At 34.3% G+C, this 17,910-nt stretch overlaps 2 protein-coding genes, 1 long non-coding RNA gene and 1 pseudogene across 4 annotated transcripts; 1 reads left to right on the top strand and 3 right to left on the bottom strand.

Annotated features, from left to right (window-relative positions):
• On the top strand, window positions 1,381–3,357 carry LOC104722421. Its single transcript, XR_757205.2, has 2 exons — window positions 1,381–1,722; window positions 2,768–3,357. It is a non-coding gene; the product is annotated as an uncharacterized LOC104722421 (long non-coding RNA).
• Window positions 3,401–4,374, bottom strand: LOC104722420 (dehydration-responsive element-binding protein 1B-like). The gene has a single exon (XM_010440574.2). The coding sequence runs from the start codon at window positions 4,204–4,206 to the stop codon at window positions 3,568–3,570; it is 639 nt and encodes a 212-aa protein (XP_010438876.1). The 5' UTR covers window positions 4,207–4,374; the 3' UTR covers window positions 3,401–3,567.
• Window positions 4,452–5,196, bottom strand: LOC104727757 (annotated as a pseudogene).
• Window positions 13,693–17,740, bottom strand: LOC104722418 (nardilysin-like). 2 transcript variants are annotated; one of them, XM_019232369.1, is made up of 13 exons: window positions 17,235–17,326; window positions 16,841–17,119; window positions 16,578–16,758; window positions 16,311–16,482; window positions 16,073–16,225; window positions 15,560–15,996; window positions 15,321–15,476; window positions 15,058–15,240; window positions 14,801–14,983; window positions 14,628–14,728; window positions 14,384–14,537; window positions 14,190–14,293; window positions 13,693–14,110 (listed from the first exon to the last, which is right to left on the bottom strand). In XM_019232369.1, the coding sequence occupies exons 4-9, from the start codon at window positions 16,471–16,473 to the stop codon at window positions 14,894–14,896; spliced, it is 1,182 nt and encodes a 393-aa protein (XP_019087914.1). In that variant the 5' UTR covers window positions 16,474–16,482; window positions 16,578–16,758; window positions 16,841–17,119; window positions 17,235–17,326; the 3' UTR covers window positions 13,693–14,110; window positions 14,190–14,293; window positions 14,384–14,537; window positions 14,628–14,728; window positions 14,801–14,893. The 2 variants fall into 2 exon arrangements, with proteins under 2 accessions (XP_019087914.1, XP_019087913.1); XM_019232368.1 differs by lacking the exons at window positions 16,311–16,482; window positions 16,578–16,758; window positions 16,841–17,119 and adding an exon at window positions 17,464–17,740 and having other exon boundaries at window positions 17,235–17,360.

The following is a 17,910-nucleotide window of genomic DNA, read 5'->3' as shown; positions in this document are numbered from 1 at the left end:
TTTATCATAAAATATACAAAATTATATAACATAATGATTTCCTTCGTTTAAAAATTAAATTGATCAAATTTGGTAATGAACATGTATGAAATAATGTCATGCTCATGCCAAAAAAAAGTGATAACCATTAGACAATCTAGATTTAATCATATGGATTTTACTTGTGCGTTGAATGCACCTATAGTTGGACACGGTAAGATTTTCCTTGTATGAAGTCTTGATAGTCTCTGATTTTTGTTTCACGTCTGATATTCATGTCAGTGGTAATAGTCTTCTAAACTCTAAAATACTATTTCTACCACAACCACCTAAATTTTTTGATGGACAAAAGAATACTCGGGTATGATCATCATACCACCGAACCAATTAGTCAAGTTTTTTTTCGTCCTCAGGATCGGAACTGGAGACTTGTTTTGCAACACTAGTACCATGCATATATTCTTTTCCTTTGTCTACATATTCCAACATTAACATATCAGCTCTTTGGCAGAGAGAATCTTTACGGATGTCTTCACAGCATTGTAAACACAGATCGTAATTGCAATTTTGGGTTGGGCAACCGCGGTGCAAATCAAAAATTGATGTTGAGCAGTAGCTACTGCAACACAAATGGTTCTCAGTAAGATCAAATTAAACTGAACTGAAAAATCCTAATTACACCGCCTAGATTTAATCATATAAGGAAGTAAGCCATAACGTAGTTTTTTTATTACAAATATTTTGAAATGAGGTTGTGTTGAATGGTTTTTAAGACTGACTAAGAAGTGTACAAAGTTGTGAAATATGGTTTATAGAAATTTAGATTCGTAGTCGATAAACTATAAGGAAGCCGAAATAGTATAAATTTGGGAAAACCCTAAATGGTTAACTAGATCATCATTATTCTATAGGCAACTAAAGTAATGACATCTCCAAAAATATAAATTGAGTGATCTCCTAGTTTTTCTTTTTGGGATAGAAAATAGTTTTACATTGTAATCACTATAAATTATATACTGTACACTACGAAATTTGTATTTTTCTACAATAACTTTAAAAGATGTTATGAAAGCTATGAAAATTGTATTTAGAATTTTAATAATATATATATTTTTAATCCATAGAGACTTTAATTCAATTAAACTAAATAACATAACATTCTTTTATCAAATCGCAAAAAAAAAAATAAACAGAAAAATTAATTGCATAATTAGTCATTTTTCTTTAATATTCTCTACATCATGCATTGACAAAAGGTGGGGTGTGTTGGATTTAGGAGACAAAATAGAAAAGTGTTTGAGTAAGTGACAAAAGACGAATATAGCAAGCATGCAATATAAGAACATTTAGCATTAACTTGATCACAATTCTCAACCCTCTCTCTCTCTCTCTCTCTCTCTCTCTCTCTCTCTCTCTCTCTCTCTCTCTCTTCTCTCTACTAATGGTGGCGACCTCCTCCTCCTTCAGGCACCGCACCTCCTTCTCACACGGAGGAGTTTCTTCCTCCTCTCTTATCTTATTTCCTTCACCAACACCTCTATCTTGGAGTTTCTTCCTCATCTCTTCTCTTATTTCCTTCACCAAGACCTCTATCTTGGAGCTTCTTCATCCTCTCTTCTATTATTTCCTTCACCAACACCTTTAACTTGTGATCCTCTTCTCTTCAACTACTTCTCCTCTAGATCTACCTTCCCTTACCGGAAAACTCGTTGCAAATCATGATGAGTAGAATTTCTCGTCCAGGTACTCCGGTAAACCCTTTTGATCACATACTTATTTATTTGCTCCATTTGAATGTTTTATATCCAGTTATCCAATTATCAACACCTTTTTCTCATTACAATATACAATCTAAACTCATGTGTTCGTTCCATCTCTTCGCTACTGATTAAATAATGCTCTTGATTATGCAAAAAAAAAAAAATACACACACAATTTTGTAAAAGTAGACAATCAAGATTCATTCTGAAGTTAAAAAAAAACATATTAATCAATCGGTTTTATCTCGTATCCGGTATCCCTTCTCAAGTATAAAACTATATAAGTAGTATAGTACTTTTTTTTGTCCCTTAAATATTGATGTTAGAGGATTTTTACACAAATTAAGAAACAATGGTTATTAAGTTTAAATACAATATATTTTTTTTACTAAAAAGTATTATAGACACTATTAAGATTTTTAATTTTTTATGATTATTTTTTTAAAATTTATAAAATTTGATATTAATTAACTAAATGTGAATCTTTGTGAGACATGAAAAAACCATAGAAGGAGTGTATATACCATACGTACTAAAGAAATAATTTTCCTTTTTATACGCAAAAAGAAAAGAAAAAAATTCAACTCTGCCCAATGTCACATAAAAAATCATCTGCCGAATAATCGTTTGTGCAAGTGTTATCTCTTACAACACAGTCAGCTTAATTGCTTAGGTTTTTCGTTGGCGTCAGCATGATTGATTGGTTACGTAAGTCTAACAGATGTTTGACAAAACTAGCGTTGGAATTTAATAAACTAAACAAAAACATGTAAATGAATTATTAAGCCAGGGATTAGACTGATACTATTACTATATAATCTACAAAATATCTCAAATTTCAATAATACATGTACCTAATATCTCAAGTCAAATCCAATAAGAGCTATAAAATATCAACGTATGCCTAATATAGTAATATCTCAAGTCAAATCCAATAGAGCTCTAAAATATCAGTATTAATTATATTCGCTTCCAAAAAACGTCTCCGTCGTTGGCCTATCACACTCACGACTCCCACGTTTTCTTAGATATTTTGGAGAAGCACGACGACAAAGAGAGACATGGTCAAGAAATAAGACAACAAAATACTATTAGTAGAAAATAGAAACTAAAGGTTGAAGTGACGGGACACGTGGTGCGATACTCCACAGCGAGCCACGTAGAAGGTAGGCGATGAAGGGAAGGTATTCAGGTAGGGACAGTGTATCCGCGGTGGAGCCACGGTGTTAAGATTTTGATTGGCCCATGCGCTAGCTTGTGGGGACTATCTTCCTTTTTTTGGAATGTGGAACTTATTTTAACATTTGGTTGTCGTACGGACATGTTATTTTCGGTTTAGCTGAATCGGTTTTTCTGTTTCAAACTCTATTTTAGGGAACGTTTTTTTAAATCACATTCTTTAGCGGATTGGAATGGAATTTTTGGTAGCATTTTTGTTGGTAGATTCGACATGCCACACTACTTTATGAATATTATTATGTAGCTTTTGGTAGCTAAAGTGTAAGTCTCTAAATCATTCACGGGGTATGTGATGATATAACACAACGCCAATATGATCCACGTGTAATGATTGTGGCCACATATTCTGCCTTGAAAGCAACTATTCGACTTTTTAATTTTTCTTGGGGGTTCAACATTTCAACTTATCTGAGACAAATCAGTAGAAAACGATTTATTTGTATTGAATTATTTACACTCGTGTCTCACACAAGTCACACAATACGTTACTTACCAAAAAAAAAAAACAGAAGCAGAGGATCCATTCTAAAAAAAGGATTTCAAGATTTTAAAAAGATTATAGCACAAACTGGAAATGAACATCGAATTTTTAATAACTCCATAGAGACATGTCAGCATCTCCCTCGCCGTCATAATTGTTATTCCATTGTACGGACGGAGGTGGCAAAAGCATACCTTCAGCCATATTAGCCAAGAAACTCGGCATCCCGAACATTGCCTCCTCGTCCATATAAAACGCTTCGCTCTGTTCTGCCGTTACTACAGCTTCCACCAACGTCTCCTCCATGTCAAGGCCATGATCAGTCGTCGTGGTATCACTCTCATTTTGAAAAGCCAACGCAGCTTCAGACGCCGCCTTCTGGATTTCCTTGGCGCAGGTAGACTCCGGGATTCGGAGCCGCCAAGCCGAGTCGGCGAAATTAAGACAGGCGGATCGGCCACGGAGGGCTATGGCAGCGACGTCGTGAGCACGAGCTGCCATCTCGGCGGTTTGGAATGTTCCTAGCCAAATCCTAGATTTCTTGTTTGGCTCTCTCACTTCACACACCCACTTACCAGAGTTTCTCTGACGAACTCCTCTGTAAATTGGGTGACGAGTTTCACGAAACTTCTTACGACCAGCTGGTTTCTTGGGACAACTCGCCGCCAGCGTCGGACAATAATCTCCGCCTGATGATGAAGCCGGAGACTCGTAACCGGAGCCAAACATTTCAGAGAATGAGTTCATTGTTGGAATTGCTCTGTTTGAAATAATCTGGATAAGGTTGTAATAAGTAGTAACTAAAAGATCTCTCTGTTTCTATTATTAGTAAAACATCTCTGTTTCGTTTAAAATATTTATTTTTATATTTTCAGGTGGATTTAATGTTTGTAGCTAAAGAAAGGCTGGAGTGGGAGTTCGTCTTTATATTGGCCNCATCCCGAACATTGCCTCCTCGTCCATATAAAACGCTTCGCTCTGTTCTGCCGTTACTACAGCTTCCACCAACGTCTCCTCCATGTCAAGGCCATGATCAGTCGTCGTGGTATCACTCTCATTTTGAAAAGCCAACGCAGCTTCAGACGCCGCCTTCTGGATTTCCTTGGCGCAGGTAGACTCCGGGATTCGGAGCCGCCAAGCCGAGTCGGCGAAATTAAGACAGGCGGATCGGCCACGGAGGGCTATGGCAGCGACGTCGTGAGCACGAGCTGCCATCTCGGCGGTTTGGAATGTTCCTAGCCAAATCCTAGATTTCTTGTTTGGCTCTCTCACTTCACACACCCACTTACCAGAGTTTCTCTGACGAACTCCTCTGTAAATTGGGTGACGAGTTTCACGAAACTTCTTACGACCAGCTGGTTTCTTGGGACAACTCGCCGCCAGCGTCGGACAATAATCTCCGCCTGATGATGAAGCCGGAGACTCGTAACCGGAGCCAAACATTTCAGAGAATGAGTTCATTGTTGGAATTGCTCTGTTTGAAATAATCTGGATAAGGTTGTAATAAGTAGTAACTAAAAGATCTCTCTGTTTCTATTATTAGTAAAACATCTCTGTTTCGTTTAAAATATTTATTTTTATATTTTCAGGTGGATTTAATGTTTGTAGCTAAAGAAAGGCTGGAGTGGGAGTTCGTCTTTATATTGGCCGGAGTGAATAGATATTTTATGGACAAAAATAAAAGAAGAACACGAAACTTCTGTCTCTGGGAATGCCACGAGTACAAAACACAAACTAAGCATTCCCACGGTTCTGTAAAAATGAGGTTTTCGGGTTTTACTCACTAAGAGTCTGACATGTGTCCTTTGACCTGTCTGAGAAGGCTTTTGACTCTTCTTCACTCGTTATATCTCTATGTGGGTTTCCTATACCTTCTATTGTGTGAAATTGTGAATGTGTGTGTGTGGCACTGTGGTTGTCGTTTTGTGTAGTGTAGGACAACCAATTTTTAAAATTATTAAGTTCCATGAATAAGCTTATTGTCACCCGACTACAAAATAATAGATAGTATAAGAATCTTATAATAAGATCTAGCCCTGGGGCTTCGGAATTTTCGGTATGTTTGGAACGGTTTATTCGGTTTTCAGGGTTATTCGGATTTTTCAAATTGGTTCCGAAATAATCCGATTAAAGATTCGGGTCGGTTTAAACGGTTCTCGGGTAATTCGAATCGGTTTGCTGTCTAAAATTCTTATCCGAATAAAACTGAAATACAATGTAATTCGGTTTTCTAAACCAAAATAGCCAAAAAAAAATGAGACTTTGCTCATCAATATACCATTACAGACCATATTTGCCATGATATACATCAGAATGTATGAACCAAAAGAAGCCTCAGAACAGTTTAGAATTGAGACAATACCATCACATTGTTCAAAAGAGAGAGAGAGAGGGTATTGAATCAATACAATAAGGCTGTTGGCTGTTGGTCTTGGTCGCAGGCTCCTTATCCTAGTCAAAATGTACTAATGAGGCATGAGGAGCTTCCATTTGCGCCAATAGTTAAGTTAAAGCTGCTAATCCACATCAAAAAGGACAAAAGAGCAGCCTATGATTACCTGTAAACATTGAAAACAAAGAAGCCTTAGAACTTATAATCGGTTTGTTCCAACAGTCAATAAACTATCAAGTAACAAGCAAGAACACATAAATTGAAATACTTAACTTATATAAAGAATTTCATTGAGTCTGTGCATTCCGTGAATCTACACAATGAAAACAAACAAGTGTGAGAACTTATAAGTAAGATGGTATGACGAAATGTATATAAACAGAAATGTTATACTTACCAAGGGATTCAAAGAATGCAACATCCTCCATCATTTGGGTTATGTTTGCAACTTCATCATCTGCTTTGAAGTTGCACCTAAGCCATTGCTGTGTGAGAGTCAGAACCTCAACCATATAAGGAGTTAAAGAACTCCTATATGAATCCAAGACTCGACCACTTGTGCTAAAAACTGATTCCGAAGCAACAGAGGAGACTTGAATAGCTAGAACATCCTTAGCCATTGCAGATAAGATTGGGAACTTCTGGCTGTTGCATTTCCACCATGAGAGGACATCATAAGGGAAACCCAAAGAACTCTCTACTCTAACCTATGTCTTCTCAGTTAAGTAGATATCTAACTCACTGCAGCCTTCTACTGGTCCCTTAGATCTAACCAGCTTGTTGTATAAAGAATCAATACCCTCACAGTCATCATCATCGGATAAGTCATCTACAATATGTCTCGGATTTTCAGCTTCTGGTTGATCAACATCCATAGGGTTGCTAAGTCTCAAACTGTATTCCGAGTACAGTTGTTTCATCACACATGTAAGTGAATTACTAAGCTTCTTAAACTATATTGTATTCTTACCATAAAGTTGTTCAAAGCAGAGAGTAGCAAACTGAATTTTATTCCGGGGATCTAAAACACTAGCAACAATGATGATCGGATTCATATTCATCAACCCATCCCAATACTTATCAAACTTATCAAACATAATATGAGCCTGCTTTCTAACCTCTTCATTACTATTTCTACTTCCTTCTATGATAACAGGTTCTTCACCATCCTTCCGGACGTTAGGGTCGTAATCTTCAGCCTCCATCTACAAAGCATAACAGACGCTTAGCATTAGAGAAGTTTAAACAAGTTTACCATCAAGAAAAGTCTACTCAATTCAATCGACTAACAACATCCCTAGGTTGTGGTTAATTTCAGCTTAAAACTTCAAAACTAAAAACAACAGTAGTACATTTAACAACCTCGAAGAAGAAATCAAGAAACTAGAACAAAATTTGGAAAATAAATCGATTTGGAAAAATTTAGGGTTAGGGTTTTTTTGTTGTAAATCAGAGATTAACGAGATTAGGGTACTACAAATTAACAGAAACCCAAGGATTTCAAACCATTTCGATTATAACAACAGAGATTGAAAGGAATAAGAGATTACCTTTTCGATTTGGGGATTAGGGTTCACCAAATCTGAAGAACCAACGCCTATATACTTGTTAGAAGACGAAGAAGAGTAACATAAGAAGAGATTAAGAGAAGGAGGGAAGAAATGATCAAGAAGAGTGAGTGAGTCGGACTTTGGTGTTCACGGCGAAAGAATCGTCGTTGCAGTCGCAGACAAGGGTTTCAGAGAGTGATTAGGTTTAGGGTTAATGAGATTATGAGAAAACTAAGCTTTTATACCTCGGTTTACAAAACCGATCGGAAATTAGATTCCAAACCGAATTTACCCGAAATCGAATTCCCAATTTTATTCAATCCGATCGGTTTACTTACTGTTGTTCTCTCGGACCCGAATTCCGAATGTTTCGGTTTACTCGGTCTAATCCGAACAAACCAAACCGAAGACCGAGGGGTAATAATATCCGTAAATGATATTTTATGTGTCTTGTTCTTGGACGTATTCTGCATTGCAACTAAATTGTGCGAGTAGATATTTGTGTGATCATAATAATTAAACAATTAAGAACATAATCATTCTTGATTTAATAATTAAATGAATAAAAATCGCTTGTCGGCATGTAACAACAATTCATCTCATATCAAAAAGTGTAATTATAATCACAATCTTGATAGACGGATAGGATTGAGCATATAAATTTTAATACTGACCCAAGAAGATTAAAAAACTCTTTAGCATGACCAAAAATTAACAAACGAAAATTAATAGTGAATGTTAAGCATAGGTGCTATAGAATAATATATCAGTATAAAGAAAAGGGACAAAGATTGGTATGGTTTTCCTTTTTGTGAATATTCTATAGTATTTCCTTCAGATTTTTATGGAAGTTATGTAATTTATACTTGAATATATGCGAGAACGCAAGTCAATAAACTAACGGTTTTGGAGTTTCATCGCATAAATTAGTCAATTCTCTAGAATACGATTTCTACCTGACTGTGTATTGGCAAGTGGCGGGGTGTGTCGGGTTTGGGAGACAAAATGAACAAGTGTTTGAGTACGTGACAAAAAGAGAGTGTGGTAAAGATGCAATAAAAATCTTTGCATGCAATTGATCACACAACCCTCAGCCTCATTCTCACTTTAAACTATTTCCTCTCTTTCCTCTCTCTCTAATGGTGGTGACAAGCTCCTCCTCCTACAATTACCATTCCACCTCCGCCGGGAGCTTCTTACTTGGAAGAGTTTACCCCTGTCTCATCTTATTTCCTTCATCAACCACCACACCTATCTTCTGATTCTCTCCTCTTCAACTACCTCTCATCCACATTTATTGCCGGAAAACTTGTCGAAAACCACGGTGAGTTGAACTTCACGAGAAGATACTCCAATTGAGAGCTTCAAACTTATATAGTTATAAATATATCAGCTCCAATTGAGTGTTCTATATCCATTCATGGTATATCTATATTTTCTTATACCCATTCATAGTATATATATATCTTTTCTTCACAATATATAACTTAATATGGTGATCTAATTCAAGTTCAAGATGTAATTTTTTTTTCTCTCTTTACAATATACAATTTCAAAATCATGTGTTTCCCTTCACTTCGCCGCTTCACTACTGACTTAGTTAATAATGATCTGCTTTATCAAAAAAAACATGTTATTGCAATTGTATTTTAATCTCCAATCAACGCTTCTTAAAGTACGTAGTAAAAAAAAAAAAAACAACCTTCGGCCAAAGAATCATCTGCACAAAAATGATGCTTAAGATTGTTTAACATGTGTTTGTGTACCAAAACTAGCGTAGCGACACAATAACTTGTGTTTGTGTAAGACTGTTAAACCAGCGACTATTTTAATAAAGCTAAACTAAAATATAGAACTTGATTAAGCCAAGGATTAGATTAGACCGTCGAGTCGTCGACCGATACAATAATACATCTATAAAATATTTTTTTTTTGTTTTTTGTTTGTTTCAGAGATCCAATCAACTACAAATTATCTCTCAAAATCTCAATAATAGCTATCAAATATCTTAAAAAAACAAAAGAAAAAAAACAATAAAATATCTTCATAAAATATTCGTTTACTAGAACCATCCCTGTGACATCGCACTCTCAAATCTCTCACGTCATTATTGACATCGTCGGACGACAACGAGAGGGGAAAAGAGTGGTAAAAGAGCAGTAAACCACAAAATAAGTTTCTAGTGCAAAATAGAAAGTAAAGCTTGAAAGTGACATGAACGTGTTAAGGGAAATCGAGAGCGAGCCACGTATACGTAATTACGTACGCAGTGGCCAGTGGGGGGCAGTGAAGGGAAGGTAGGGACACTACTTCCCACGGTCGAACCACGGTTTCATGATTTCGACTCTCTTTCGTGGGACCATCTTTCCGTTTTTGGTGTACGGACGATTAGTTGAGCTTTTACTGAATCAGTTGTTTCGGTTTTATACTCTATTTTAGGAAACATTTGTAGAAAAAAAAACATTCTTTCTTTCTTTAGTGAATGAATCGGACTGGAATTTTTATTTCTTTTGTTTTTTGGAGCTTTTTGTTGCTTAGATTCGAGACGACTCTAATTTATGTAATATTTTTTTGTAGCTTTTTGATGCTGAAGTGTAAGTCTGTAATTGAAAGAAGTTATGTATGATCAGATAATATAATGCAGGGTTTGTAGCATATTGTATATTGGAAAGTCGAAACTTCGTCCTCATCCACGTGGTACTTTGATACTGTGGCCACATCTTCTGCCTTGAAAGCAACTATTAAACTTTTGAAATTATGTGAAGCAAAGAAGACGAGGAAAACGAATTAGTTGTATTAACTTTAGTGTAATAAACAAATGCATTTGTATTGAAATACATACTTTTTTTTTGTGTTTGTGTAAACTTTAACTTTTAAATCTTGTGAAGAAAAGAAAAGGAAAACGAAATCTTTGTATTGATCGACTTGAGTGTAATAAACAAATGCATTTGGTTTGTAAATTTGTAATACACACTTACTTTCTTTTTTTTCTGTGTAAGCTTAAAATTTTTAATTTTTAATTTTTTTTTGATCAAAAGTTAAATTTTTTAATTATAACCCATTAACTCTAGTAGAAATAGAATTTCATCGTTAGTTATTAAAGTTTCTATTTATCATTTAGACGATCATTTAAAATTACTAACATGGGCAACTACTACAATATTTGTACAATGAGCAAATACAATGAACAAATACATAAACAAAAATATCTTCCAAACAACTATGGGTTTATGTGGGTGTGAATGATTACTGTGGGTTTATGTGTTTGTGGCTTGTTAAGTAAATTGATCCACTGTGGAGTAAGTCATCAACGCTTTCGCCCTGAAGTTGGTAAAGCTTGTGATTATGCATCACGATATTAAAAGATTTTGGGGCATCATGAATAAAAAAGATAGTGGTTGAGACATAGGAAAAACGCATCGAGAAGCAGTTAAAGTGGCGGGTTCGAATCCTTTGAAGGAAAAGAATATGTGATTTTCTTGTAGGTCTCTGCCCTTCATGGCAAGCTTTCGTCTACTTTGTGCTCGTGATCTGGATCATTTTCCTAATGGCAAACTCTTTTGTGCTTTTCTTGAGCTCTCTTGCGCCTAACTACATTGCTGGAACATCTCTAGTGACAATTCTTCTGGCGGCATTCTTCTTGTTCTCTGGTTACTTCATCTCTAAAGAGAGTCTTCCTAAGCATTGGCTCTTCATGTACTTCTTCTCGATGTACAAGTACGCGTTGGACGCACTTCTGGTAAATGAGTACTCATGTCATGTGTGCTCAACAAGTGCCTAGTCTGGTTTGAGGAAGCTCCTGTGAAAAGCTGCATAGTTACTGGAGGTGGCGTGTTAGACAAAAAAGGGCTTCATGAAAGACAGAGGTGGTTTAATGTTTATGTGTTGTCAGGATTGTTTCGTACTCTATTGTGTTTTGTAATACCTTCAGATTTCATGGTATGTATATATACACAAAGCAATTGTTGTTCGCTGTTTTATTATTATTTTTATTATTGTTATTATTGTTACTACTAGGACTCAGATCCCCCACGATGTCGCGGGGAAGTATTTTAGAGAAAAAAAATTAAATTTAAAATTATACATTATGCAATTATTTAAATGTAATAGAATAGTTTAAATACATAAACTGTTAATAAAAACACAATCATCAAAATAAAAACTTATAACAAAAAATATTATGTAGAATAGACGCAACTTTGCAAAACATATTGTTTAAAGTATTATAAATATAAGATATTTTTATGAAGAATTATGGTAAAGAGTTACAATTAAAAAAATTCATTATGACAAAGTGATCCTTACTGAAAATATTGAATTAATGGTTATAATGATTAATGTGATTTTCTATTAGATAACTATAATTAAAAATATATTTAATAATGAGTGAAAAAGTATCAATGGTAAATTAAAATACACAACTCTTGAACAAAATAAAATAAATTTTAAATATTAAAATAGTTTTTAACAAAAAGTTATGATAAATAAACGCAAATGTAAATTATATATTAAGTTTTATTAAATTTCTATATTACTATAATCATTTCTAAAATTTTAGTTAGATAATAGAATAACATTGAATATTAGATATAAAAAAATAAAAAAATAAAAAAATAATATTCTAAATATTTATATTTAAAATAAAATGAAAAATTTGTTACAATGAACAATGATTTGTTAGTTATTTATGAAGACACAAATATATAGAGAGTTCAAAAGATATGACTATTTAAATAGACACATCTATTAGAACGAAAAGTTGTGATGAAAAAATATGAATAAAATATAGTGAAAAGACACAACTCTACAATGAACAAATACAACTGTTTGAGTTTTTTAAAAAGAACAAATAAAACTAACTTTTTTACAAAAAAGTACTGCGAAAAGTCGCAACTGTTGTTCTCATTTATTCAAATTGTTATTATTATTTTTAAATATTAAAATATTTTTTTAAACGGAAAGTTAAGATAAATAGACACAACTGTAAATTCAATATTAAGTTGTATAAAATTTCTTTATTGCTATAATCATTTCTAAAATTTTAGTTAGATTATAGAATATATTCAATTGACTCAACATAAAATGGAAAATTTGTTTCAATGAACTTGTTAATTAGTGATGAAGAGACAAATATAAAGAGAGTTCAAAAAGCATGACTATTTAAATAGACACACTTATTAGAACGAAAAGTTATGATAAAAAAATATAAATAAAATATAGTGAAAAGACATGCCTAAAGTAGGGTGAATTCTTGGGTCAAGTATGGTGAAGTTTTGCCTCAAATCTGGTTAATTCTTGTCTCCAGTTTGGTGAATCTAGATTTTTACATAGCATAAACTAGGCGAAGCATACATCTCTCTAGTTCATTCTTGTTTGTGTCTTGTACTTTGCTTAGCTTAACACAAATCGTAAAACATTAGAGAGGCAAAGTACCAAAGACTACATTTTTCTCAAGGATCTCTCTAGTTCACTTTTGTTTGTACTGAACGTCGTACGATTTTTCTTAAGGATCTCTCTAGTTAACCAATAAAGATGGTCTAAGACAGGCAAGACTTCAGCAGATTTTACCCGACTTAAGGAAAGACTTACTTCACCAGACTTGAGGTAAGACTTCCCAGATTTGGCGCAAAAAATTCACTAGACTTGAGGCAAGACTTCCCAAATTTGGCGCAAAAATTCACTAGACTTGAGGCAAGACTTCACCAAGACTTCCCAGATTTGGCGCAAAGATTCACTAGACTTGAGGCAAGACTTCACCAGATTTTTACTAGACTTGAGGCAAAAGTTCACCAGACTTGAGGTAAGACATAACCAGATTTGACCAGGGTTGTGGCAAGACTTAACCAGGTTTGGCGCAATTTGTTTCATAAGATTTAAGGGCAGACTTGAGCGCAAGACTTTGTAAGACTTAAGAAAAGACTTGACCAGATTTGGGGCAAGACTTTGCTAGACTTACTTCTCAATTTTTTTAGTATCCATCCCAGTTTCAAATTGTTCGACTATTTTTTAGCATCCCAGTTTCAAATTGTTCAGTCAACAGTTTTTTTTGGTCTCGATAAAAACTACATATAATCTATTTAATTTTAGATGTGATGCACCAGAGAGAGACCTTAAAGTTGGTATGTAATAATAATCTAGATGTTAGCTTGCCGCGTCCTAGTGAATTGGATCCAAACATCCGTCTATGGTCCCGTTACAATAGTTCACAAGACTTCAGAAAAAGTTCAGAGCTCACCAGACTTAAAAAGAGTTTTCATTTTTTAATAACCATTCACTCTTAATTGACTTCAAAGAGTTCACCAGACTTCATAAAGTTCACAAGACGTAAGAAAAGAGTTCACAAGAAGTAAGAAAGAGTTCACAAGACTTAAGAAAGTCTTCACGAGACTTTGAAAAAGTTCTAATATTGGTTTGCAAAACCTTCGTATCTAGATTAGCTAGAGCTGGCTATATCTTCTCGATTGATGACTTGAGCTGGTCACGACCTTCACTTTCCCTTGGCTTCCACGGCTGAGATTTCTTTAAGCAAACACTTCATACAGAAGATGTCAAAGGGGGCAGGGAGTGTTGCACCCCCCAAATACATACCTCAAGTTTACGGTGGTGGTGACTCGATGCTATCAAGTACTTTTTGACAAAGCAGACAACATCTTTCTTTCTTATCTTTTTTAATTCAGAGACTACATTCTTATTGAAGCCTTGGCAGAATCTGCAAGTCAACCAATAAGTTAGTAATTCAAAATAGTGCAAGCTAGGCCAAACTATCATTTAAAAGATGTAAATGTTACCTTTTCTCAGTAATCTGATCCCACAGATCTTCCCCATCTTGACTTGGGAATGTCTGAGCCAAGAAATCTATGTGGCCTTTAAAGGTATCTTCATTAACCTCTTTCTATAAGTATTAGGAAGTTGAATGATTAACAAAGCCTTTTTAATGAAAATACTATACAATAAACTTCAAATTTTAATTAGAAAAACATACCAGAGATACTTCAAGAGTCTCTACATAATTGTGTATACGACTTAGCAAATATGCAGGGTCGTACACTGAAGAAGTAATGTTGATTACGAATCGGTTGATTCCATACCTAAAATCAACACCGCTATCAACACGGTATCCAAGTTTCTCTTTTGCACTAGAAATCATAAAATTCATTGTTAACAACCACACCCAATACCAAAGATTTGATAATTTTTCATCCAAAATATTCAGAAGAGAAACTAACCTTAGTTGATCTTATAAGTTATGGCCTATCATTGCGTGGAACAACTTTAATATTGCTGTTTTCTTGGCAGAGAACTTCTCCATTCCAATTTGGAAAGAAACCTGCCAACAAAAAGAATAAAAATGAGACAAAGGAACATTATATAACTTAAAAGCATAAGTTTTTGTTTTTACCTCGGCAAAAGAATTGATATCAGAATTAACTTGAACTCTGAAATTCATTAGTGCCACGAGGAATATGTACATATTCCTGATCACAAGGAATTTCTACACTCTCTTCAAATAATTTGGACATGTGTAAAGATTCATCTTAAATAATTTGGATATATCTCCTTTGAATAGACCCTCAATGAACATCTGTAAAAGAAGTTTAAAACGAAAAAAAATAAATCACTTAGAAAATCACAAATCGAAAAAAGATTGTCGGATACCTTGGAAGACATATGAGGGATGAATTGAACAAATTCATCATAAGAGATTGAAGACAGAGTGCTCAACATCTCATCAATGGCATAAGATGATTGTGTTAATTGTTGTAACATCAAGTTATTAGAATAACCAGAAACTTCCAGAACGCTCTTCTTCTGAAGATTCTCCACTAGCTCTTTTACCATCTGAAAGAGAGGTTCATAGATACTTTAGCAATATAAAAAAGAAGATTGCAATATATTTTCTTTTATAAATAAATTCATACCGCAAAAGTGGTTTCGTATGGATGGGTAAATGATTTGAATTGATTCCAAATCTCAGAGATGTACTTGAAGAGATTTTCTTTAAAGCCACTCACTTTGAATTCAATATTGATTTTTGAGAAAATCAATATTGATGTTTCAAAATTGGCTTCTCCTCCCTGTACATATATAAACTTGGGTAAAAAATGTTTCAAGTCTATACATCTTTCATATAAAAGAAATGAAGTTATGAGACACTTACTTGGTATAAGATTTCTGATAAAGAATCTTTTAGATGATTCACATACAAGTGAACCATTAGTTGATTCTTCAACTCAGAGGACAAAGCAGGATAAACAATGAAACTAACACATGGCACTTCATCGTTGTCAGGTAAATGCCATAATTTAATATGCGACTTGTGAACTAAAGGCTCATTATCATCCTCCTCATTGGCAAGTGAATCCGAATCCTCATTCATAAGATCATCCGGCTCATTATCATCCTCGTCATCCTCCTCACTATCATCCTCATTCATAAGATCATCCTCATTTGGAGAGCGAGACGGAAGAAAGTTGTTCTTGGGGGGAAACTGAAAACGCTGCTTTTCATGAACACGAAGCCGCCATTTACCTGTAATGGTAGATGGAATTTCCGTTTTTTTGTAGAAGGAGTTGAACCACGATTCCACTAAGCATTCTGAAAACAAGGATGAAAGTTAAAACAAACATAAGATCCAAAAAAAGAACAAGACAATGAGATTTGATTACTTTACCTGCTTCAACAAGTGATTTATCAACAAAATCAAGCCTCATATTTGAGTTCGTAAAAAAACACAGAAGGCCTAAAACTGATTGTCTGCTGCAAGAGAGATGAGTATAATCTCCAGAAAGAGATTTCTTCAATGGATAATAATAACTCATGTTGGCTATACAAAAACAAAATTTTATTAGAACCAAAAATGAAATTGATGATAAAACAAAGAAATATCACAAGCAAGAGAAAATACCAACCTGCAATTCTTTGAGTTAAAGCTGGCGGGTCTGAACCATATGCATCATAACAATCAAATGATGCAAACATGATTTCCTTCATAAGGAAATATTCTTCCATTACCCATGATGGAGCATCTTCATGTTCGACAAAGCTTAGAAACTCATAGACATAAGTAACCATCCGATATATCTGTTAAAAAAATATATAGTAATTAATCAACCAATTGAAATGTAAGAGTAATAATCAACCAAATTGAAGTGAAAGAGTAAAGAATAAATCTATACCTCACTAATTTGGATGTTGTTTCTGAGATGAAGAGAGATTATAAACAATCTACCAATGGAAGTACAATCAATTGTGCTTTCTTCATCATTATCAGCATCGAATTTGAGAGCCCCAACAGAGACCTCTAGATCAGTATCCAACCCTTTTCTTTGAAAAGAGTGTAGAGAGATCCTTTAGATCCTGAAAATTTGAAAAAACTAGTTACAGAGCTGAACATATTAGTACAACATAAAACACAACAATGAAAATAATAAATACTTACTATGGCCTAATAGTTTCTGGAGATATATTTCTGGCCTCTCGGAATCTGGAGGAAAGATTGAAAATGAATCTGAAGGAATCTTAGGAGGTATCTTCCAACTAATTTGAAGACGGTTTTCCTCCCCAACAGCTTTAAGGATATATAGATACTTGGATGAATCAGAAGGATTCCATAAAGGAATTTTAGGATCAAATTTACGTAACAGAGGTTGTGTTGCTTCCTTGGGCTTAATATTAGCGAAGTGAGATGTCACCCACGTTGCAAGCTTATCGATGGGATCTACAAAAGATAAATCAAATGAATCATTTCTTTAAATTGCACAAAAGAGAGAGACATATCAAATGAAACACAAGAATATCACAGAGACATATCAAATGAAACACAAGAATATCACCTGATCCATGCACCACAAGATTCATTGAAGCACCCACAAAATACGTTTTGAACATATTCAAAAGTTGTTCATGGAGAAGTTTCTTTTTATCATTCTTTTCAAGGATTGAAAAGGACTTTTTGTTGCCTAAGGATGAAAAAAAAAAAAAAAAAACCGAACAATTTAAAGACAAAGGCAACTTAAACGTTAAACAAATTTAAAGACAAAGGGACGAATGAATCTTATATACCCCATGTAAACTTTTTAATGGGATGATTCTTGGGGGCTGTAGATGCCATGAGCTGCTCAAGACGTGTCATGTCATCTGACCTATGTAAATCAAATTCTGAAATGAAAAGAAAGAAAACTTGTTAAACATGAGCTCATGTGTTTGACAAAAAGGATACAGCTCATGTACATATTAGTAATTGAAGACAATATTAATTAAAAGCTTAAGGTTTTTTTTTTTTTGTATCTGTATGTATCTACGCAATGTACATATCCATTGCGAGACTTTTCAAAATATATAAAAGCTTTCGATCTGTAGATGTGTGGATAAGTGAAGTCTTGTTGGGTTGACCTGTTGCATAACTGGATTAGATATAGATATAAGGATCTGTTAAACATACTAATGCAAATATATGTATGAATAATCTTTCACGACCATGCATATATTGTATGCTCCTGATCCAAGTCC

Source organism: Camelina sativa, chromosome 11 (genome assembly GCF_000633955.1).
Source record: "Camelina sativa cultivar DH55 chromosome 11, Cs, whole genome shotgun sequence".
In the NCBI taxonomy this organism is placed as follows: Eukaryota; Viridiplantae; Streptophyta; class Magnoliopsida; order Brassicales; family Brassicaceae; genus Camelina; species Camelina sativa.
This window is presented reverse-complemented; position numbering and strand designations above follow the sequence as displayed.